General features: G+C 44.2%; 2 protein-coding genes across 3 annotated transcripts in view; one reads left to right on the top strand and one right to left on the bottom strand.

Moving 5' to 3' along the window:
- The window catches only part of abi1a (abl-interactor 1a), a 57,267-nt gene extending 44,863 nt beyond the window's left edge, over positions 1-12,404 (bottom strand). For both annotated transcript variants that reach the window (XM_080855031.1, XM_080855030.1), the window contains exon 1: positions 12,268-12,404. In XM_080855031.1, coding sequence (XP_080711157.1) covers positions 12,268-12,384 — 117 coding nt within the window. In that variant the 5' untranslated portion in view covers positions 12,385-12,404. The remainder of the gene's footprint in view (positions 1-12,267) is intronic.
- A 511-nt stretch (positions 12,405-12,915) lies between these two features.
- acbd5a (acyl-CoA binding domain containing 5a) overlaps positions 12,916-25,000 on the top strand; it is a 15,790-nt gene continuing 3,705 nt past the window's right edge. Inside the window, exons 1-9 of the mRNA XM_080854807.1 lie at positions 12,916-12,978; positions 13,390-13,515; positions 14,089-14,209; positions 14,952-15,024; positions 15,124-15,238; positions 16,024-16,209; positions 16,911-17,108; positions 17,954-18,051; positions 20,520-20,748. Of these exons, the coding sequence (XP_080710933.1) occupies positions 13,434-13,515; positions 14,089-14,209; positions 14,952-15,024; positions 15,124-15,238; positions 16,024-16,209; positions 16,911-17,108; positions 17,954-18,051; positions 20,520-20,748 (1,102 nt within the window). The 5' untranslated portion in view covers positions 12,916-12,978; positions 13,390-13,433. The remainder of the gene's footprint in view (positions 12,979-13,389; positions 13,516-14,088; positions 14,210-14,951; positions 15,025-15,123; positions 15,239-16,023; positions 16,210-16,910; positions 17,109-17,953; positions 18,052-20,519; positions 20,749-25,000) is intronic.

The following is a 25,000-nucleotide window of genomic DNA, read 5'->3' as shown; positions in this document are numbered from 1 at the left end:
TTTTAACCGGCTCGTGAGGCTGCCTGCCAAAGCCAATCACTTGCGAGCGCCGCTAAAACACTTCTGTTGGAGCCCGACGCCCTTGGATGGAGGGGTGGATAATGGCGTCAGATTGGTAAACATGCTGCCTTTGACACGTGCCTCTCTGGACATACACAAACACGAGTCTGGGGGCCGCGACACACACACACACACACACACACACACACACACACACGAGTCTGGGGGCCGCGTATGAGCAGTTGGTGCGAACAGCGGGAGGGAGAGTGGCGGAGCCGCGGGGGCCGTGAGCCGCTCTCATGGAGCGGGGGGAGCAGATGTGTGTGCACGATAACCGCCCACAGGAATGCTTGGAGATTCCTCCTGAGAACTCCCACCGTGCGCCGGCCATCTGTCGCACAGGACGGGCCGAATGATATCATGTGCGACATGAAGCCTCATGCATCAAACATATAGCATAGCTCCTTCATACTGACTTAAGTCTTTCACAAAGACAGAAAAAGTCCAAAGAGAAGGACCCCCCCCCCTTTTTAACCCACCTTCAGAGTCCTTTAGTTCTGGGAGTGGCAAACAAAGTCTAAATAAGCAAACCAGCAGCATAGCAATGTAATATCCAATGAATGCCTGTATCCATCATCATCATCATCATAACCATGCCACTTATCTCAACAAACTCTCTTGCCAACAAAACACACAAGCAGAAGTTCTACAGTGATTTGTAGAATTCGGCAAATCAACTTCCATTCCAGTAATTTTTTTGATGGAAAAGACACCAAAAGCTGTCCAAAAATAAATCAGATATGCCACCCCCTCCAATCACTTGGAGAGTTTGGCCTCGTGAAAATAACTTGCAAGGCAACACACCCACGCACAGATACAGCTGTAACTTCCTCTCAGCCAAACACACACACACACACACACACACACACACACACACACAGGTAAGTGGGAGACTACAAAACAACACTCCTGTTTCAACACTCCTTGGGACCTAATTTCATAAGGCAACGTGAACCACTAAAGGGCTTCGTGCATCATCGACCGTGCAGTGAGAATAGACGGGGATACCTATTTTTCATTGACACATTCAAGCTTAAAAAAAAGATAAGTAATTAGTTGACGTGGCAAATTAAGTCTTTCTATAGCCATCAGCCAATGACAATGATTCGACCATACCGTTTACCCCAGAACTCAACAATAGTTCTACAACAGAGCTGGATTACACCGGAGGAGATGTGTGTGTGTGTGTGTGTGGTTTACACCGGAGGAGATGAAGGTTCTTGTGCAAGTGGTCTGCCCATCATGAAATCATTAACAAGTCTCAGGAAAAGAAAGTGTTGCTTTGAAGGAACTCATTTATTCATGGGTCTCCCACATGTGTGTGTTAACACACCCCAGCGTTGCGCGAACCCATCCATGCTTGCACTAGTCATCTTGGACAGGTTATGAAATTAGCCAAATGATTACTGCTCTCACAGTTTATGATTCAAGTCAATGTTGTTAAAGTACTCAGGACTTCCTGGTAGAAGCGCTATTGTTGGAATGCACACCACTGAGTCAGCGTAAAGTGACGGAGTGAATTTATTGCAGGTACTGGGCTCCTGTTGAACCTAATAATTCGGGGGATGAAGACTGTGCAGAAATCTCTTCAAAAGCTTCAAAGCCAACAGAAGCTTGGAATGACGTTCCGTGTTCTAACACATGTCCGTTCATTTGTGAGGACCGCATTTGCCAAGTTATTAAATTACCTTTGAGTCATGCGCTGCTGACTTTGCGTGTTGCCAGCCAGGTTACCCATCTATGAAATTCGCGTCCCCCTGTGCAGAACACAACACAAGGAGAACCTCGTTCTCGTCTATATTTAAGACAGAGGATTCAAAACCACTTTAACTGCATGTGTTCCGATGCATTATTTATCCGCTCTTTGTGTTGCTGATACCCCTGAAATTCCACTTCAACAGTCTTCCTCATTCTTCTCTGGTCTTTAGATTGAAGTGGGTCTTGAAAATTCCAGACCAACCAGTAATCCCTCCAAAGCAAATCCTGAGCACGCTGTAGCCGACACGAATCATTCCTGACGACCATGATCTCTCCCGCACAGTGATAATTTGCCTTCAGGCAGGATTCATTGCGAGAAAATGAGTCCCATTTACATAACATCACCACCTGGGCTAAAACAACTAGCGTCAGCACCATCCATCAGGGCTGATAGCGTTAGCAACGCAGTCTCCATAAACTGAGACGGACCATAAATCTATGCGAACGCAGACTTAATCTGGTCATTGGATTTAAGAGATTCCTGAAGAGATTAAGATGTGGCCTAGTCTACATGTTATGACTATTCAGCAATTTTAATCTGATGGGGTGCCACTGTGATGAAGCTGGTTCCCATTGGGCGGGCAAATTACTGATGGCCATTGCCAATCCCACCACCCCCTCTGACCTACATCTGATTCTGAATGAAAGAGAGAGACCATACAACAAAGAAAAATCACAGATTATCATTGTTAAGTACTAGAATGAAAGATGTCTGTGTTTTCATGCTTAAAGGTCACAGACCAATTGTGTGAGCATGTCTATTATCTGCCGGTGCATACATATATGCACTCCATGTCAAGTTTGCTAACTAAAAGCCAGCCACTTGACGAAAAGAGACCAGTGGTCACTGTCGACTGAAAGGAGGTGTTCCAATCCACTGCATCACATCGGTAAACATAGGCATAGCAGAGGTGAAAGAGAAAAAAACAGAAAGTCCAGATGGACATGTTCAATTATGCAGAATGGATCTACATGCATCTAAATGTATTCAATGTCTCAAAAATAATGACATGAAATGAATAGTTTTTATTTCAAATAAAATACAAAGTGCAGTATACTTGTGTACAGTATACAAAGAGCAGTATACTTGTGCAGTCTTTTAAGGTACTGGTAGGCTGTTTCAAGCATTTTGGAGAACTGTCTTGATTCTTTCTAACCAAGCTGTTTTCTGCCAGTTCTGTACTAATGGCCTTAAGTTTTTCAATCTGCAATGTGGTCTGTTACTTTGTTATTTTCTTTCTTTAATGGCGTATAAAAGTTCTAACTAGAATACTTTTTCTATAGTCTACTTAAAAATAGTGTATGAATATTATATTCCTTATTGCTACACTAAAGGATGGAAAAAAGGATACAAAATAACCTTCTTAGACAAATATGTTGTGAAACAAATTAAGTGCCAAAATCTGTTACACAGTACTAAACATTTTTACCGGGACATTATTTATCGTGGCAAGATCCTACCCTTTTTCCAGCAAGGCAGTTCAAGGACAGGTTATCTCAAACCAGTTTTGAGACAGCCAAAGAACCGGCTCTCTACCAGGGAAACTGGTTCTAGAGTGGCCCCTACACTTCTAGAACCAAGAACCGCTTATGTCAGGAGCTGGGGGCAGGATTATCAGGACCAACAAGACCAACTAAAACTTTGTGATCACCATTTACCGAGCTACTATATTTCTCAATACAATGTTACGATTACATCATTGATGGCTGGCTGGCTAGCTAGCTGGTCAGCTTAAACATTACCCTAGCAAGCATAGCTACTAATTTCTCACATCAATGTTACGTTTGTAACGTTAAAGTTATGTTTGACGTCTGTAACAATGACATGAGAAATTACTAGCTTTGCTTGCATGCTGGTCCGCTACAGTTGTTGCTATGCTTGGCACCAGGGACGTATACAGTGACGCAATAATGTGTGTCTATTGTGGCTCTCTAGCCTGTGGAAAAGCACACTGGATCTTAGACGGGTCGGGTTAGGGCTAGGGTCTTAGATCTTAGACGGGTCGCAAGTTGAACACACTCTGTCTCTAGCACCAGCCCAGAACGAGCACCTAGTTCGCAGGGGGGGGGGGGGGGGGGGGGGGGGGCACAGTCTGTGGCCTGACTGTGTGCCTGTGTTGCTCCCCCCACACCAGATCACTGTAAAAACAGCACTGTTCATTCAACCCCGTCACAGCTCAATGGCGAGACTGCTCTCAATGGGCCAGGCAGCAAAGGGAGAAAAATGAAACAACTTAATCTGTAGCACGGCTTAACTAGAACACCACGTCACCTAGATAGACCAGCGGGGTGAACAATGACATGCTGGGGACAGAGACATCATTCGAACTCTCGAGAGGAAGAGAGGCGAGTTCTCACAAAACTGCTGTGGGAGAGAGAGAAAAACGCCTTTGGCATTTTGATTCATTCTCTCACTTCAGTGAGGAGGCAGGACACAGTGGCGGGGATGTGGACAGTCGGGGGAGGGGAGGTGACTACTGTCCCTCTCAAGTCCAACCTGCCAGAGCACTGTATGACCTTTGACCTCTCCTCTTATCTGACACGAGATTGGCAAATGTGACTACAGAACATGACAAACTGGACTAACAGGATTTGGGTGATTATTAAAGCGTGATTAAGCATGCCAAATATCTTAATCTTAAAAATCTTAATTTAACTTTCAATAAAAACAACAACCTTTTTCAACTTACACACACCGCAACACACAAGTTCTGTCCTTGAAGGCATACTGAAGAGTAAGCCGGATTCGGCTACTGTTCAAGTCTTTCACAGGAGGGAGGGCAGCAGAGATAGAAAGAGACGCACAAGGTTCAAAGACAACACAAGTCCCTTTTTGTGTCCACCTCAAATTACATTTTCAAAAAATATTTCAGAACATAAACATAACACTACAATATACTTAAATGCTTCAAATAACGTTTGGCAAAATAAAATGTCAAATTAATGCCAATTACTTGCACTGTACTCTTATCTGGCTCGTCCTCTCATGGCTGCTTCAAGCGGTTTATCCACAAATGAAAACCAGTGATAGTTAACGGTCACATACATTCCACTGTGTTCTTCTTTAGCACATTTTACTCTCCAGCAGTGTAGATTGTGTCTTTCTCAGCAGGAACATCTATCTTTTAGAAGACTTCAGGGACCCACACACGCACTAAGCGCAGGCATAAAATGTTTTGGTGCGGTGTTGACATCACCATTGACGTGCGCAATGACCAATCCGTCAACCATGTTGGCCCCTTTAGAGGTTGCTCAGGGTAACAAGGTCAAGAGGTCAGTTTGAAATCATGTCAAACCCGATAGTCATGTGACAGTCACGTGACATCATCATAAGGAGCCCTGAAGAACTCTGTGGTGCTGTATCAAGTTAAGTTTATCCCTCGTAAATATTTCATCATTTGTGGCATGGTAACAAACCTGCATGTCATTCAGTGGAATGCCAAAAAAATTAAAATGTAACATTTAGTTGTGAATAACTTTGATTAACATTGACCTTGGACAAGGTCATATTTTGAATAGGTGGCCAGTTGATAGCCTGTAATATGCTGTAGTAGGGGTTTCATCATTCAGTGAGCAGAGCAGGAGAGAGAAGAGAGGAGCAGGAAAGAAGAGAGGAGCAGGAGAGAGAAGAGGAGCAGGAGAGAAAGGGAGGGGAAAGAAGAGCGGAGCAGGAGAGAGAAGAGGAGGGAAAAGAAGAGCGGAACAGGAGAGAGAAGAGGAGGGGAAAGCTCTGCTGCTGGTGGGGCTGCCCTGCTCACTGGTGCAGGGGTCGAGGAGGAAGCCTGGGTTTCCTCCCCTGAGGGAGTTGGGAGGGAACTGGAGTTGCAGGGGTCAGTGAGGACGGTTCTTCCAGTGCCACCCAGAGCCACACATCCCCTTACGGGAGGGAGGACGGAGAGGGAGCACAACGTTCAGGACAGACCAAAGACATCCTCTGTCTCCAGGACACTGCCTCCTAGATTTTAACGGACATCCTCCTTTAAACCTGAATGACAGCAACATCTCTTAAAGCTGACAAAGGAAGCATCTGCTATGCAAGGGAAGAGGTGCAGAGGTGGGGTTCACGGCTGTGTGGGATGGGATCCCGTCTCTCTAAACACTGTGCCGAGCCATTCCCCGATCCGGAGGATTCCTCAAGTACAGCACTCTTCCTTTGATTGCTTTGGTCTGGTGATAAACTAGGTGATTGCTTTGGTCTGTTGATAAACTAGGTGATTGCTTTGTATTTCAGCTAAATAAGAATTATAAGGCTGGTGGACCAATAAGAAGCTACCCACTACTTGTTACATAACAATCTTGAGGAAAAATAACACCTTCTAAGGAAAGGCACCCACGGCACAACAATCCCCTCACTGCAGTAAAACATGTCAGCAGAGACTTGTGACAAGAAGGTGGAAGATAGACATGCGGCTGTCAAGGAGAAATCAAAACATTGGCCTCAAAGGTGCTGTTGCTGTTTTCCCTTGAGAAAGGTGTTTGGCCTCTTTCAATGCTGACAGTCAAAGCCACTCATGCACCTCCCTATAACCCTGGGGGGAGTGCACCTTCCTATATAGGGCCAATGGTTTTCCGCGATTACGGAAATCGGACGGAATTCGCGGAATGGACCATTTGAAACGGAATTGCAACATTTCAAACGGAAACATAAGTTTGTGCATGAAAATCGCCCAAAACCCCCTGTATTGTATGTACCCTGTAAGACTGAATTTCTTTCAAATAAACACAACAACGATCGCAACGATGAACAAACATTAGTTGAAGAACCAAAGCAGTCAGGAAATTTCACGTCTGCGCTGAACTCTGCTCCGGCCACGCCCCCCTTTTCAACGGTTGACACACACACACACACACACACACACACACACCTTGCTACAGCCACATTCAGTCACATTCATTTGCTCGTCTTCCCAATCGGGAAGTGCTCATCCCTATAACCGTGGTGGGAGTGCTCCTCCCTAGAACCCCGGGGGAATGCCCCTCCCTAGAACCGTGGAGGGAGTGCTCACCCCTATAACCCGGGGGGTGAAGACTCCTCCCTTTAACCCGGGTGAGAGTGCTAACTGGAAATTGGGGAGAAATGCTTGGAATGCCAAAACATGGAATGACTCAACAGGAAAGGTTGAGGAAAAAGAAGAAAAAAAAAAAAGACCCTGTGCCATTCCCGTTAAGGTCGTAGGCCAGGAAGCAGGAAATGACTGAGGGCTACGAGACAGAAATGCTGTTAGTGCCGATGTCTGCTATGGATGTGTGCAAGACATCTTGAGGTATTTGAGTGTGGTGTCTTTCCGGGGAAACATAATTACTTGAAACATTTCAAAGAGTAGAACAGCTAAAGCATCAGTCACAGGCAGCCCACAGGTCTGACTGCATTCTGGAACTCCAATGACTCATCCCTTTCTGGTGTAGACCCCAGTCCACAGCAAGGGTGTGTTCTCTCTTTTCCCTCGCACGCAGAAACACACCGTGGGCGGATGCCTATTATTGGGGCTCATTTAGCAATGAGCGGCCTCGGAAACCAGATCAAAGGCCGCCATGGCTTCAACACTCTTCAATTAGACTACCAAACGCATCGTCTGTCGTTGGCTGAGCAAGCCATACCCATCGGCCATAATGAGAGCCAAGAGCCGGCACAGAGTGAATGAGGTAGATTCCCCCCGCATCCGTGGTCTCTGAATTACAGACTGTGCCCGTATGAGTACAGTCGCCTGTTTAAAGCCTTGCCCTAGGGGAAGCCCTTCGGCTTTCTTTACCAGCACGACCTGAGTAATCTCAACTCAAAGGGTCAGAGGAGGGGTTAATGACCCAGCTGGTTGAGGGGGTTAAGTCATGCTGTGTTCAGAGTGAGGTACCAGGGGCAGAGCGGAAGACGTGGACGAGGCCAGTGGAAAAGAGATTACAGGGACGGTTTGTAATCTGCACCCTGTCTTTCCGTTTCTCGAGTGTGTGTGTGTGTGTGTGTGAACAAGGACATGGAAACACATATACAACTGCATATTCTGGGTATGTTCTATTTTAGACTGAATTATACACAGGCACTGTCTGATGTAAAGAAAGTGTGCAGGCAGGCTCGACTTCTGACCTGGATTCAGAGTTGTGACATCTGGGAGTCCCTTTGTATGTCCCCACCGCCGTGGTAATTCTCTTAATATGGCCTCAAACACACACAATCACAAGACCGGCATGATCATGTCCAACCACTCTTTGAGTACCCTTTTGGCTTTTCTTTCCTCATGGCTTCTGGATCAGACAGCACTGCAGTGCAGGGTGGGGTCCTCCCTCACAGCTAGTATGTTCCAGTGTACGTACTAGCCTTCTCTGTTCAGTGCCATTCTCCACTCTCACAGCAGTTCTCTGTTGACTTTGAAACAATGAGGTACAAACGAGTTGTAGTCTACCTCGCAACAGATTAGATACCAGGTGGCCGAGTTCAGGGAGAACTAAAAATAGTGTCTAAGCTGTGCTAAAATAAATGAATTTCTAATACGTCGAAGCAGACACTAGGACAAGATCAGATGTGGACAAACACACCCTTATCTAGGTTCAATTCATGCAGGTCACATAGGTGGAACAATCAACCAAGCTATGGAGCATGTGCCAGACAGAGGCATTAAAGAATAATTTGTGACTTCCTGTTTTACTTTGGGAAGAGCTGGGAATGCCAAAAGCTCACCTCCAGGTTTAATTAACTTTGGATGGGTTGCCATTCTCCCTGACCCGCAGAGCGTGCGAATGCCACCGGAGATAATTTCCAAGCGCTGTTAATGACTAAGTGCCTTGTATTAATATTTTCCATGGCGTTTCTGTGTTTCGGTGTGTGTGTGTAACTTAGATTATTATGTGCCACTTAGTCTGCCTATGTACAAGAGCATGTTTAGACCAGAGGTGATAAGAAGGGTCAAACTGTTCTTCCGACCTTGTGCAAAACTTCCATCCTTGCCTCCGACCTCAGAAATCCACCATGTGATTATCCCTGCTGAACGCTAAACTTCTGTCTAAATAAACCTTGTGTGATGTGTTTAATATTACTTAGGATGGGTTGCCATTCTCCCTGACCTGCAGAGCGTGTGAATGCCACACGTGGCAGGCTTTCTCAGACGTGCGGTGTGGATTCACCATCATTTTCTCATCTGACACAGGGAGTTGTGTACCCAGCTTGGGCAAGGCTATCAAAAGCAATAAGCTTCCCCAGTACAGACGACTTTGAAAAGAGGAATGAATGAAGTGTGATTGAGACAGCCAACCGGAGGCTCCTCTCTGAGTTGAACTCCTCCAAAAGCATTTGGACAAAATGTTTCTGACAAACTGTCACTGTTGAATATTAACGCGTACAGTGAATCAAACCCAGTGACAGGCCCTGTAGACTCTAAGCCTAGTTGTTTTATTCTGACAGACGTTCTCGAAAAGACTTCATTTTCAGGCAGAAAAGACTATTTTCAGCCTCACTCTATGGCAGGCCTGGATTCTGCACCTTGCACTGTGCTGAAGCAAAGACTACCGCTCTGTGTAGGCCAGGGCCTGCCATGCACCCGAGAGCCAATAAGATTACGCTCAGCTGTGGGAGCCGGAGTCTTTTGTTAACAGCAAAATGTCAACATCCTGCCCTAAGAAAACACGTCAGGCTTTAGTATAAGGAGGGAGAGGGAGGGACAGAGAAAAGAGAAAGGAAGACTGCAGAATAGGGAGAGGGAGGAAAAGAGAAAGAGAAGAGGAACAGAGAGTGATCGTGTTAAGAAATGAGAGTTAAAGAAAGTTACACAGGGGAGCCCCAGAATATGAAACAGTGCACTGAATGGACTGCGTCATCATCCGCTGTTCTCTGGCACAGAAATGCTGTGCTCTCAGGTTCCGTGGCTCTCGGCAGGTGGCAGGAGGGCAGTGAAAGCCTGGCAGAGGGAAGCTGTGCCTACAGCAATGTTGTGCTGACAGGTGCCACTGGGTATGAATAGCCCTGACAAACTGAAGCCAATGCCTCCAGCTTGGACTGTGGTGAATGTGTGGGAGTCCAGACCAAAGTGAGAACGAGAGAACAGGAAGGGAGAGAATGAGATGGTGTGTGTGTGTGTGTGTGTGTGTGTGTGTGTGTGTGTGGAACAACACACTCACACTTGGGGCTCTGACACATAGAGTGGTGTGTGAAGTGGAAGCGTCTCTCCCCTCACACACACACTTTGGCGCGGCTCCAGGAGATGCACTCATCGCATCCTCTGGTATGAGGCCTCCGCGGGGGGGGGGGGGGCGGATGACCAGCATGGTCTGAGGAGAAACTCTCACCCTTCCAGCTTTCCACAGTTTGTGCCATCCTTGACATGTCAAGCCCATCAACTGGCTACCCAACACACGTACAGAGCGCTTTCTTCATACAATATTCACTCACTGAGACACTTTGTGCCATCCTTGACATGTCAAGCCCATCAACTGGCTACCCAACACATGAACAGAGCGCTTTCTTACATACAAAATTCACTCACTGAGACACTTAAACAACCTTGATCCTTAATCTATAAGGATTATCCATGAAGACCAGCTGACAGTTGTATAGATCATCCTGCACATCATTCAAAACTCAGTGACAGAAGGCAGCCGGCCCCCAGGAAATCGGAACATGACCTACACTTTCACCAAGGCATTCTCCAGTATTATGCCCACATAAACACTCTCACATGGGGACAGAAAACAGTCACTGTGAAAAAAACTGGACAGTGGCTGTTCATATCAACCAGATGTAGTGAGCCTCTCACCACCACAACTGCCACTGTTCCACAATCTCCTCTAGTGGCATCAGTAGTAGCCTATCTCTGGCACAGCGGTCAGGCAGTAAAGCCATCCCACTCCGAATCACTAGAAAAGAGGTTATAAAGAGCCAACTTTCAGGAGGGATATGACTGGCGGTCTGCATGCCTTGTCAAGCTGAGACATGCCAGCAGGCAAAGGAACGAACTTCTGTCAACTGTGGTGAAAGCCAGAGTTGGAGAAGGATATGAGCAAGAGGGTTGTAAAGAGGAAGAAGCAGCTTACAATGACGCTTAGGAGTGCCACCAAGACCTGGGTTTCTCTGGTACTACAGCATGGCTCTCAATTTGAAGCTGTTCGACCTGATGTACAACTTTCTCAACAAGAAAAAAGATCCCCTGAACGGCTTTTACTAGCCTGTTATATTCACAAATATGTTTTATTATAAACACATTTTAAAAAGTGAAAAAGTTTGTTATAAAACTACAGGATGAGTCGAGGATAAATTCCAGTTATTAGGTCTGATGCGCTTACCAGGGCTACGTGAGAGAAAATCTCTGGCGGGAATCAAACTCAACCAATACTTGAGCAACTTGACATCTGCTATGAATAAGACGATGTTTCTTGACAGCCACTAGATCACGATTGCTGGAAAGGATAACGTGGTAATAACTTTGATAGAGGAGTTCAAAATCCAGAGATCTTGTTTTGTACCTCTAGCCTACCGCTTTTACAAACTAAAGCCTAAGAAAGATCCGAAGATCAGATACAGAAATTGTTTATAAACACACACACCTCACAAAGCATACAAAAAAAAAGTCACTATCGATCACTAAAAAGACTATCCGACTATCACTTGGCTCTTGGTTTGGTTTCCCTAAATTGGACTGTATTTTGGTCTAATTTCAATAAAATGAAATGGACAACAGCGAGAGGGCAAATCGTAAAGAAAATGCTCAACATTTTTAGTTTAAAACCAAGTTCACAACATCTCAAGATCCCCAAATAAAAGCCTGCCATATTGCTTATGTTGATCATGGTGAGAAAGATTTGCAACCTTTCGGTTGACACAAACTCTTTTATCAACTGCTTTTTCCGGACAGCTATCGCCAGACAACGTTAATCGACTCAAATATCGATTCAAAAGCCAATACAACAAATACTAAAACGGTTTAAACACTGAAATGCGCTTCAAAAAATACAATATTATACTGAACAAATTTGATTTGTATTAATGTTAACAAGAATCTGAGTCACATGGGAGCACATTCCATGAAGCCTAATCGCATTTCTACAAGTTCACACACCTCATTTTAGACTTAAGTCATTGCAAACAACTTTCCCCAAAATATCTACTGGCTTCTCATGTCACTGTAACAAAGTACAAACCGAATTCCGTCCAGACACACCCTCTGAGTAAACCAAAAAATCTGATCAGGTGAGCAAACTCGTTTTAAAATGAATGGGTGTTGGGATGTTGGATGCCGACGTCACCATGTATATCCATATTGAGTCATGGTCAATAAAATAACTTATTAACAGAGCAGAACAAACTGAAGTATACATTTTCCATAAGCCTGTGTAAATCTAATGGGAACTCTTCGCTTTCTTGTCATCCCTATTTCCTGTCTCCAGTTTACCTCAACGTTAGCCTCACGACAAAAGAATGTAGTACAACAGCTTCAGAGCAAACATTTGAAATATTGTGAGTTAACTTACCTGAACATAATTATTTTCACAGTAATCTGCTACACGAGTTAGATTCTGGTAACTCTCTATGAGGGCTCTTTTACCAGCTGGAATTTCTTCCTCTAACAACATTTGCAGCTCTGCCATTTTACATCTCTCCGCATAGCTTCCCCGTCTTCCCTTTGATTAAAACCACAAGCTCAGCCCCGACAGAAAAGGGACTCTCTCGCCTGGTATTGTGGGATTCCTGGCCTCGCTCTCAGTACGACCGTCAACCCGGAAATTGTCACGCTATCGCAAAAATGGAACACTGGGATAGGTAGTTTCACAATAGTGTAAACAGGCCGATGTAATAGTTCTGAGTAACAATTTAAAGCGCTTCGCTGATAAATATGATATATTGATTACATTACTGGCTACATTACCTTCTGTTTACAATTTACCAAGGCATTGTTTAATTAAACAGTTTCAATAAATGTCTTTTTATTGTGTAGGTCATTGTAGCGTCCTCGTAAGCCCTTTCAAAAAACTACAAAACCCATGGACAAGAACCAATCCAATAGAATTGTGGGTCTTGTAGGAGAGTTGGCAAAAACATACATCAAGAATTGAGGGGTGGTTGATTGCGCAAGTAAAAAACTACAACTCCCTAGAAATTGTGTCCGTATCACTTGTGTACGGTTACAGATCGCTAACATATTCGAGAGGCCGCCGTCTCAACTGCAGGCAGACCATCAAATGGTAAGGAATAAACTTCCAATAACCTTCTAGAACCTGTTTGGTCGTGACAAGGCTGTAGTTTACAAAGTGTGAAACACTGGACACATATTTGGACCGGTGTCTTGGGTATCCGTTCGAATTATGCTGCAACGCAGACAGTTGACAGCTTTTGTTTTTGTTGTAGCATTGCTTTCAGGTGAACAATCGTTACAAAACCAATGATAGAGAAGACTATTACAGTGTTAACATTTGGTCATGACGTTATTTTCATTTGTACAGTGTGCTTTAATCTGGATTATCAGGGTATCCAACCAATGGCAAGCGTTGCCTGCTACGAGAACATAAATCCTAATGCTTTTACTTTCTCGTTTTGTTCTTAACTGATTGTTGATTATGTGTGAATTGCTCTATTCTGTCATAACTTGCATATAGATTTGACGGTTCCACATATCAGTTGACACTCTCAATATTGTGTCATGATGGCGGATGACAACAAACCAATCCACGAGCTGCGTTTTGACGCTGCAGTCCAAGTGATTCAGAGTTTACCTGCGGACGGTAAGAATATCAGAAAGACTTGTAGCTTGATCCTATTGATTAATGCAGAGTAGAGTCTAGAGGATGTGAATGGCTGTCGGCCTTGCGATCTGTACTTAAGGGATAACTTGTACAGGCCGGCATTTTCTGAAGCATGTGCTGCGTGTAGCTCACAAGATCATCCTCGATTGGCTCTATCCTCCTCGTACGATTAGCCTACATTATACGGGGTTTAGTGACAATACGAGGTCGTCTTTGTGAAGTCTTAGCTGAACACTTGGTGTTTGGTGACTTGTGGACGACTAATGACAGCAACGTCAAATGAGCATTATTAGTGAGAAAAAATATTTAGATGATTAGTACTAAAGTATCAAAGTACATAGTTATTATTTGTTATTATTATTATTTTGTTATATGCAACGCCAAGTATACACAAGAGTGTAACTGATTTTTCAATTTGTAGCCTGATGTATCTTTTGTATGATCGATAACTTATGAACAACTTTTCATGAATGGGTTATTTTTGATTAAATACAATTGGGGGTATTAACATGCACATGAACATTTCCACGATTTTGCCACATCTCTACCCAGGTTCCTTTCAGCCATCAAATGAGCTGATGTTGAAGTTCTACAGCTTCTACAAGCAGGCCACGCAGGGGCCTTGCAACATTCCACGGCCAGGCTTCTGGGACCCAGTGGGCAAAGTCAAATGGTACCTAAAGATAACTGAGCGCATATTTAGTTTCTGTCTTTATTTCCAAGGTTGTATGTGTTTAAACTCAAATCTGACAGATATGTGCGTATGTATTGTGGTGCCCTGCATTCCTTCACAAAGCTTGCGGTGACTGTGCCCGAGTGAGCACTGTAAATAGACGCAGCAAGAGGTGGTTGCCTTTGACACACTTTGAGTAGACTTTTCTCCCATGCACCTGGCCCTACTGGAAGGTCAGATGGATAACAGTTGGCTGACAACTGAGAGGAGTAAATATTTTTCGCGGTACAGCGACTTGAGTTGTGAAATGAACGAGCATGCTGTTTGTCTTCACGTTTTTACACAGGATGGTGGTAACAAACATAGATTTCCATAGATTTTGTCTTTTTGAATTATGTATTAGGGTAAAACAAAAAAAATCAGTTAGCTGACTGATCATTTGTGTTACACATCCTTAAAACAAACAATCTGTTTTACCTTTGTCTCTGACTTCACGAGGTATCTAGAAATAATGTATCATGCAAAATGTCTGTGCTCTGGATATTTAATAGATCAAAGTATTTTTGAAACGCTAGCACTTTGTGATTCATGTCTTCGTATTTGTCCTTGAAATATGCTAACCGATAACTGTGTTGCTTCTCGAATTACATTTGTCGGTTCTCCATGGACAAGGAAACACTAATACCTATCCCACTTGATAGTGCATCGTCCTTGGTTACCGTTTTGCTTTCTGTGTCCCAAGGGACGCATGGAATGCTCTTGGAGAAATGTCCAGAGACGAGGCCATGACGGCATACGTAGAAGAAATGAAACTGGTGATTTTATTTCTGTTCGTTTCCCAAACTTACAAAAGTAAATCTGTAAATTCATTTTGGGCTTAACAGAAATCTGACAACCGAACTTTCACTTGATAGATTCTGGAGAGCATGCCGGTGACCGATGAAGTCGAGAGACTGCTTAAGGTCTTGGGGCCATTTTACGAGATGGTCGACGAAAGGAGGGCCAGGGACGCGGCTGACCTGGCCACAGGTACGCTGCTAGTAAAGAGATTGGTCTCTAGGTCGCAACACGTAGTAGCAATTTTAGTACCCCACATCTTGATAACCACTGTAAGATCAGCCGTCACGTCTTTGTTATGTAAAGCACTTTGAGCTGCATTTTTTGTATGAAAGGTGCTATAGAAATAAAGCTTTATTATTATTATTATTATTATCTGCAGACACAATCCTGAATGTCCTCCAAAATTCAGCCCCATAAGTAAAAGTTCCAACAACATGGATTTACTCAGTATCCATAAGAGGTTTTTTTTGGACTCCTATGGTTCCTATTTCAATCCTCCAGGAAGTTGCATTTGTAAATGCAGCTGATACTGCTGCCATTGTACCATGACATTCTTTTCAGTTGTTTTAATTGTTCATTTTACTTCTGTTTGGTAATCAGCCCGACTGGAAAAGTTGTCTAGACAACTGACAGGCAAGTGATTGGTCCTGCATCTAGCCCAGGCTACTTATAGTTGTTGTAGTCTGTCTCTTGTCTTTAGTTTCTTTTAGAGGGGATGTTACACCGAAGAACTTCCTACTGTAGTGGAATAACAACTTGGTACCGTTGTTGTAGAGTAGTCCTTAGCTTGTGATTGTTCATTGAGGTAGTAAGGTAGATTACTTTGTTTTTGCCCACATGGAAATGTAGTATTTTGTCAATATTGTTTTGAGATTGTTTGTTTAATTCCAAAAGGACTTCAAGGAAGTTGAATCTAGGGCCAGGTCTGAATATTATCCAAAAAAAGAGTTTGAATCTGGTTCTGCTTTTTCCAGGTATTGGCGGAATAATGGGAACAACATCCAAGGCAGTCACCAAGAGCATCATCAGGAACTTGGAAATGAATGGATCTTTGGACAATCACACGTCCCGATTGGAGGCTCAGAGGAGAGCCATCAAGAATACGGAAGATGATGATATTGATGAGGAAGAGGAAGAGGAGGTTGTGGAAGTTAAAAAAGGTAGGCTAATGAATAAAGAAAACCAGCCTTTTGCACACAGCGAGGTTTAAAGAGCTGCATCTTGTGCAATCAGGTAACAAAAGAACAACTGGACTTTGGAGTCACTGTGAGCCTCACTTTGAGGGTATTACATTGTATTCATTGCTCACACAATCTCCTGCTTTCTACTATAATGTTGGTGACCATACAATGCCAGGGTCTGTGCTAGAGAAAAAGTAACCAAGCATGTTATTCGGTTAGACCATATTAAGTTTCCATTTGTTTCCATATGATTGCATACACGTCCAATATATTATATGCATATATGTTTCGAATGACCACATGTACTGTTAATGTGCATGCAGTTAAATGGTTCTTTTTTGTTCTGTGTTTGTACAAAATTAATTGGAAAACTCCTTTGGGCTTAGGGAGCTAAAAACTACATTTACATGTAGTCATTTAGCAGACACTTTTGTCCAAAGCAACGTACTAGGGAGAGAACAGTCAAGCTACGAGCAATAGAACCTGGTGTAACAATAAATACTTTTTCACATAAGAAATATTTTGTTTTTAAATTAATAAAAAAAGAAAACGAAGTGCAGGAATGTAACTGCTGTAATTGCAAGTTAAGCACTAGTCGAAGTGCCAGTTAGGACGGGAGGTGCTCTCTGACGACTACATTTCAGTACTAATGTATTAATATTATTTTCTCCCTCATTCAGCCCCACCACCAAGAAAGAAAGGGTCATCAGGGAAGCCCAAAGCACCCTTATCAAATGGTAGTGTGGCACATGGAGGCCTCCCGTTAACCAATGGCACGCACAGCTCCAAGTCTGCACTCAATGGGAATGGTGTGGAGGAGGGGCCAGAGGCCGCTGCTCTAGCTGATGGCAGCATTGAGATCAATGGCCATCACAGTGGTAAGGGGCACGGACGTACACTTAACTAATGTTTGGATCTACATTTAAAGTAACAGTACGCAAAGATTTGCCACCTATGAGGTAGATTTTATAGGCAAGTGGTTTTGATATCATCTAATTTATTTTGATGGTGTATGTGAAAGAGAGATAAACACTCCTATCATTCCCACTAGCCATCCAGGCTGTGCAGTATGTATTTCTGTGGTTCAGTTTGGACCACCCTGTGAAAATATAAGAAGAGCTTTCACAGCATGACATCTCCATCTATATTGCCAAACACCACTTGTTAAGCATGCTAGCAAGCTTCTATCAGTGCCACCTGTGCTGTTGATGGTATTTGTAAGTTTTTTTTTTTTTTTTTTGCGTGGCATTTAGGTAGTTAGCTTGCTAGTTTTGGACCTCTTTTCTGCTTCCAGAAGTCTTCTAATGAAAGAGTTTTTTGTCATGAGGCCTGTAAGGGGTAGCTCACAGGTTATATCATCATTGCACATCTTCTGTTTATGTGCTTTATTAGAGACCTACATTGATGTTAAGAGTTTATGATATAGAATTTGCCTTTTTATAAAGAAATGACATGGTTCTTACTGTCCTGACAAAAAATGGCACTTCCTTACTCCTTTCTTTACCAACCTGTGTCTGGAGTATTTCTCTTTTTGACCAGCTTAAGGTCCACTTCCTGAGTAGACATGTGATCACATAATCTGCTCAGTTTGTCAAAACTGGCCCACAACATTAGTTTCCTCATTTTGTTCCCTCAATGTGTTCTACCTCATTACTGTTCTGTATTGCACCAATCACCCCTAGATAAAATGTTCCCTGATTTGTTTGCACCGTATCTCATGCAGATCTCCCTGAGGACCTGTGCAGCCACCAGCAGCACGTGGCCAGTGACTCAGACAGCGAGGTGTACTGTGACTCTGTGGATCAGTTTGGAATGGAGCAGGTAAGCCAAGAAATGGAAGTCTGTGAGATGGAATGTAAGCCTCCTCATTTCCTGTTCTAGTCTTTTGATAGCGAATGGACATTAGAAAGTCTGGTCCAGTTCATATGGAGCGCAAATTTACTTGAAATTAGTTAAATAAATCGGGCTATAAAATCATTTACAGAATAAATAGATACAACAAGAAATGTAGCTTATAAATGTGTGAATATATCTTGAAATTAGCCAGTAAAAAAATAATATGAGCTTATAGACTATCTGGCTTGGGGGTTGGCAGGTACCCATTCACATTTGGTATGATAATGTTTGACTTTTGACGTAAGATGTAAGACTTCCAGGAGTGTCCGAGCATAATGTGGCCATTAGCAGATCAAATTAACGTTGCAGTAGGTATCCTGTATAAAAATAACTTCATGCCATATTTGCTAAAATTGTCACTATGTCCTGACAGTGCCCTTGCTCATGCTCTCACTAAGTCAAGCTCAATAACTTCAGAGAGCATCATAGAATAGAATAGAATAGAATAGAATATATTTATTTGTCATTGCACAAGTGCAACGAAATTGAGGTGGCAGCTCTCAGACAGTGCTATTGAAAAATAAAAAACAAAAACAATACAAATATATACAATATCACTATACAAATTTCATTTGTGCATTGTTAAGTGCTATGATGGCTCTTGGATAGAAGCTGTTTCTCAGCCTGTCTATTTTTGCTTTGATGGTGCGAAAGGAAATCATCAGGACCTTTGTAAAGGCAATGCTGGATAAACAACCAGCAGCAATATGAAAGGAAAACCTGCCCATCCCTCCTTTGCCAAAAACAGCTTGCACACAACAAAGACAAGTAAACAGAGGAAGACCTATGAAGAAAAGGAAATATTTAGACAGAGACGGAGATAAAGCAAGTGTAAACATCACAGAGAGCGAGACATAAAAGGATTAAAAACTGATACACATTTCTGCTTGACTGGTAAATACCCCTGCTTGATTTATTTTGGATTTGATTTTGACTAAATTTAACCACAGCTAAGATGCTGATGGTATCAGCAATACTCCGTGGCGCATATCTCATGTTACTTGTGATTTTGCAGTCAGGCTAACGTTCGCTTGTGTCCGATGCGAAGCTTACTGGTTAGTGATTTTTTTTGTTGTGAAAATTGCTGAAACTATCTTTGTGAGAGCCCATGCAGTCGTATTGGTTTGTTTTACCTGATTTGACTACTTATTTGGCACTTCACAACAGTTTCTCTTAGTTATCAGACAAACATCTAAGCTCTAAAATAATTATAATAATAATATTTTTTTTTAAATGCTTTTCTGAATACCCAAAGACGCTTTACAAAAGAAGTAACCAAAAAAGAAGCAAACGAGACAACAGTAAAACATAAAAGACAAAGGATCAAACAAAACAAAGCAAACAGAACATTTTAGAAAGAAAAAACTGAGCATATGAGTCTTAAAGTGGAGGGGAGGGAGCAGGGGATTTTAGGTGAAGGCGAGGTTGAACAGGTGAGTTTTGAGGGTTTGTTTAAATAGTTGGGAGCCTGACGGATGGGGAGAGGGAGGTCATTCCAGAGGGGGCTTAGTCCTGATGGTTTTAAGAGTGAATAAGTGTGCGCTAGTTCTTTTAGTAAATAGATAGTGCTGTAGATTACTCTTCATGTCAAAAAGATATATTTCTGCTGGTATGTTGGCCAGCAAAGTTGACATTTCATAACAGTAATATCTAAGAACTGTGAATTCACACGTATGCATTGGATGCTTCAACAGAGATGCCTCCCATTCACTTTGGATGGAATGATGATGTGCGTTACCGTGAGTGAAGTGGGGGCATTAGAACCTCCTCTCACTCTCGTGTGTGTACTTGGTGAAGTGGGGGCATTAGAACCTCCTCTCACTCTCGTGTGTGTACTTGGTGAAGTGGGGGCATTAGAACCTCCTCTCACTTTCATGTGTGTACTTGGTGAAGTGGGGGCATTAGAACCTCCTCTCACTTTCATGTGTGTACTTGAGCATTAGAACCTCCTCATGTGTGTACTTGGTGAAGTGGGGGCATTAGAACCTCCTCTCACTCTCATGTGTGTACTTGGTGAAGTGGGGGCATTAGAACCTCCTTTCACTCTCATGTGTGTACTTGGTGAAGTGGGGGCATTAGAACCTCCTTTCACTCTCATGTGTGTACTTGGTGAAGTGGGGGCATTAGAACCTCCTCTCACTCTCGTGTGTGTGTACTTGAGCATTAGAACCTCCTCTCACTCTCGTGTGTGTACTTGGTGAAGTGGGGGCATTAGAACCTCCTCTCACTCTCATGTGTGTACTTGGTGAAGTGGGGGCATTAGAACCTCCTCTCACTCTCGTGTGTGTACTTGGTGAAGTGGGGGCATTAGAACCTCCTCTCACTCTCATGTGTGTACTTGGTGAAGTGGGGGCATTAGAACCTCCTCTCACTCTCGTGTGTGTACTTGCCAGGGCTCAGAGGTGCACATCGACCTCGACCAGGACCTCGAGGAGAACCACCACAGCACCCTGTCCTCCACTGAGGATCTCGGCGTGTTTGTGTCTGACGCAGAGGACCTGCAGGCAGGGCCGGAGGGCGTTCAGCACGGCGGGGAGGATGGGACTACTGGGTCAGACTCCCCACATAGGCATAGGATGCCTGCAGAGAGAGCTGACGGCTCATTGGTCCGCAGAAGCAGAGGTGAGGCCGGAGATGAGCTGCTTTTGGGGAGGGATCATATTATATATATATATGTATATTATTTGCCATAATAATATGCAGATAAGGTGGTATGCATATTTGACTGTCCTTGCATAGTAATATTGAGGTTGCTAGGTTACGGGGACGCTGGCGAGTCTAACGCCGCTCTGTCTAGCCCAGTTTTTGTCAATTTTTTACGATAATCTTAATTTATTCTAAATGTCAGTTCTTCTGTTGTACATAATAGTGTAGTTAAGTTAAATCGCTGTACATAGCCATTGATTTTTGTACTTTTCGATTGTTTTAAAAAAGTGTTAAGGGTCTTCTAGCTCAGCTACCAAAACATCATTCCGGAGACTTGTTTTTATTTAATTTTTTTTATTGGGGCGAGGACGCTGACATCTTTTAAAGACAAAACATTGTCCGTCCCACCTGGAAAAGGGCTCTAAGGGAAAGGGCTCAGAGATCCAACCTTCATACTCGCCTGGACGGACAACTTTCCATCTTTCCTCCATCTCACCACGGTGTAGCTAGCGAGGCTAGGCAGAATCCCTAAATCGGTCACCATGGTGTTCACCTATACCAGCTCGCAACTCTGCCGACTTCACCCCGCAACCACTCCTGGACTAAACAACCCCATCCTCAAAGAACTTGGACTCCTTCGCCGCCCTCGCTACATCCACAGAGGCTCCGGTAGAAAACTCATCTTCCACAATCAGCCGGGCTGCTCGGAGACGAACATCCCTTCTCTCTGGTCACCTGTCGCACGTCTGACGCGCCATCACAGCGCCAGAGCCTCGGCCAACAACAACACAGGTAACATCGTGAGATCCCTGCACTCCAACGTGGGAAACACCGCGAGATCCCCGCACCCTCTGCTGAATGGATTTCGTGGAGTGGATTCTAGTCTGCGTGGAGTGGATTTAAATGTTTTACGTCCTGTACAGAGATTCATCCCACAGTCATTGATCAAATTCGAACTGTTGAACATCCAATCCATCAACAATAAATCCACCCTCATTGAAGAACATATCAGGGAAAAAGGACATGACTTTATGTGTTTGACAGAAACCTGGCACCAGCCAGGGGTTTACTCTGCCCTAAATGAAGCCTGTCCCCCAGGTTACAGTTACTTGGAGGCAGCTCGCAGCACTGGCCGTGGTGGTGGCCTCGCTGTCATCCATCGACAGGACCTGGAGTTGTTCCCCATCCCACTGCCTACAACATCCTCCTGTGAGTGTCTTACTTTTAAATGTAAGCCCCCTTTTCCCATGACTGTTATCCTCATCTGCCGGCCTCCAAAACCCAACTCTGCTTTCATCCCAGAAATGTCCGATCTCCTCACAACACTCTGTACTACCTCTGCCAACATCATAATCCTGGGAGATCTAAATATTCATGTTGACACCCCTTCATGCCACTCAGCTGCTGACTTTCTTCAACTGTTGGACTCTCTTGACCTACAACAACATGTTGATGTTCCCACACATTCCAGGGGACACACACTTGACCTGGTCATCTCTAACTCCGCCCCCCTCAGAAACTTACAGGTTTATGATCTTGGTGTCTCCGATCACAAGGTTGTGTCAATGGAGCTGTCTTTTCCCTCCCCCCTCTCAAAACCCAAGCGGCAGATCCACTTCAGAAACCTAAAAAACATCAACGTGGATGCCCTGGCCCTGGACCTTCAACTTCTCTCCTCGGGCTCTACTGACTTCCTCTGTGTTGCTGACTCAGTTGATCACTACAACCAGTCTATGAGCAGTCTTCTGGATCATCATGCCCCTTTAAAATCTAGGTCAGTTTCATTTTTGCGCTCGGCACCCTGGTACACCTGCGAGCTGCGGAAGATGAAGACGGCTGGGCGTGTCCTTGAAAGGCGGCTCAAGGCCTCTGGACTGACTGTTCATAATCAAGCTTACAGGGAACACAGGAGGGCATATGCAGATGCTCTGAGGGATGCAAGGTCCAAGTACTACTCTACCATCATCAACAACAGCCCTGGTAGCTCCAAACAACTTTTCTCCACAATAAATCACCTTCTCAAACCCCCTTCACCATCCTTTTCTGAGGTCACTGAAGAGAGGTGCAACTTGCACATGACTTTCTTCAGACAAAAAGTTGAGACCATCCGCTCACACCTCTCCACCACTTCTGCCATGCCTCTCACAACTGCCAACCCACTGTTAAAGTCTGTCCCGCCCCTCTGCTTCTTCTCTGATGTCACGCAGGAAGAGGTGGAGGCTATCATCAGAAAAATGAAGCTGTCCACCTGTGCCTTGGACCCTCTCCCTTCAACCCTGCTGAAAACCAACATCTCTGCCATCTCTCCACTCATCACCAGGATCATTAACCTCTCCCTCCTGGCCGGCCATATCCCTAACTTGTTAAAAACTGCTGTCATCAGACCACTGTTGAAAAAACCCTCTCTGGATCCTGAAGTCCTCTCCAACTACAGGCCCATCTCCAATCTTCCTTTCCTATCAAAGGTTCTGGAAAAAACTGTTGCAGCACAACTCCAAGATCACCTCAAACTTAATAATCTTTTTGAGAAGTTGCAGTCAGGTTTCCGTACTGGCCATAGTACAGAGACAGCCTTGGTCAGAGTCACCAATGACCTCCTGATGGCAGCAGACACTGGCTCCCCATCTCTCCTCATCCTCCTGGACCTAACAGCTGCTTTCGACACAGTGGATCACAACATCCTCCTCCACCGCCTACAATACACCATTGGGCTCTCAGGCAATGTGCTAAACTGGTTCACCTCCTACCTAACCAACAGAACTGAGCACGTCGCCTTGGGCAAAAACAAATCTTACACCCACAACGTCACCTGCGGCGTCCCTCAAGGCTCTGTGCTAGGCCCCACCCTCTTCTCCCTCTACCTGCTCCCCCTGGGTAATGTCATCAGCAAGCATGGGATTTCCTACCATTGCTATGCTGATGACACACAGCTCTACATTAGGACAACACCCACTTCTGCTGCACCTCTGCCAACATCTACTCTGACCACCTGCTTGGAGGAGATTGAGGCGTGGATGAAGGTAAACTTTCTACAGCTGAACAGTTCGAAAACGGAAGCCATACTGGTCGGCACACCACATCAGCTCCGCTCTTCCTCCATCACTAACATTACCTTCTCTGGCCAAAACATCTCTCTCTCCAAATCAATTACCAACCTGGGTGTAAAAATGGATGCTGAATTGACTTATGACACCCACATCAAACACCTCTGCAAGGTTTCATTTCATCACCTCAGGAACATTGCCAAACTCCGTCCATCACTCACCCTGGCAGATGCAGAGAAGCTGGTCCACGCCTTTGTCTCCTCCAGACTTGATTACTGTAACGCACTCCTCATTGGGATCCCTGGCAAGAGCATACAGAGACTGCAATACATCCAGAACAGCGCTGCCAGGATCCTGATGAGGGTGCGTAAACACGACCACATCACCCCCACCCTGAAAGCACTTCACTGGCTCCCAGTCCCACTCAGAATTGAGTTCAAGGTCTCCCTCCTCACCCACAAATGCCTATACGGACATGCTCCCCCCTACCTCAGGGAACTCCTCTCCCCCCAGACGTCCTCACGCTCCCTCCGTTCTGCATCTGCAAACACCCTTCAAGCCACCAGAACTAAGCTCTGCACCATGGGTGACCGGGCCTTCTCCTCTGCTGCCCCAAGGCTGTGGAATGCCCTCCCTGACCATCTCAGGGCCCCACAGTCTACTGACGTTTTTAAAAAAGGCCTAAAAACCTATCTTTTTTCAAAAGCTTTCTGCTAATTATGTTCATTGTTGTTGTTGTTTTTGTGTTGTGAATATGTAGCACTTTGAGATCTGTATGATGTAAAGTGCAATACAAATAAAATGTATTATTATTATTATTATATAATCACCTGCACCAATGATTTATAAGTACACGTGTACATTTAGGTGTCAGAAACAATCTAAATGAGGAGGCCGTGTCGTACATATTATATTGTAAATGTTGTATCTACTATACAGTCTTCAATTTGTATTTCACTTCCGAAGGGTTCGCGCCTGGCTTTTCTTGTCAGACCAGACCAGTTGGCTAAAAAAAAAAAGAAACAAGTCTGGTGTTTGCAGAAACGAGCCGAGGGAGTTTTGTAGGGCATTCTGAGGTTTCGTTTAGTTAACATTTGCATTTATTCATTTTGGCAGATGATAAAACAATTACACACAAAATGGAACAGCCATAAATACATAAAGAGAAGGACGAGTCTACCCAC

Source organism: Sprattus sprattus (genome assembly GCF_963457725.1).
Source record: "Sprattus sprattus genome assembly, chromosome: 17".
NCBI classification, from domain to species: Eukaryota; Metazoa; Chordata; class Actinopteri; order Clupeiformes; family Clupeidae; genus Sprattus; species Sprattus sprattus.
Note: the sequence above shows the minus strand (reverse complement) of the source record. Positions and strands in the feature narration are given on the sequence as shown.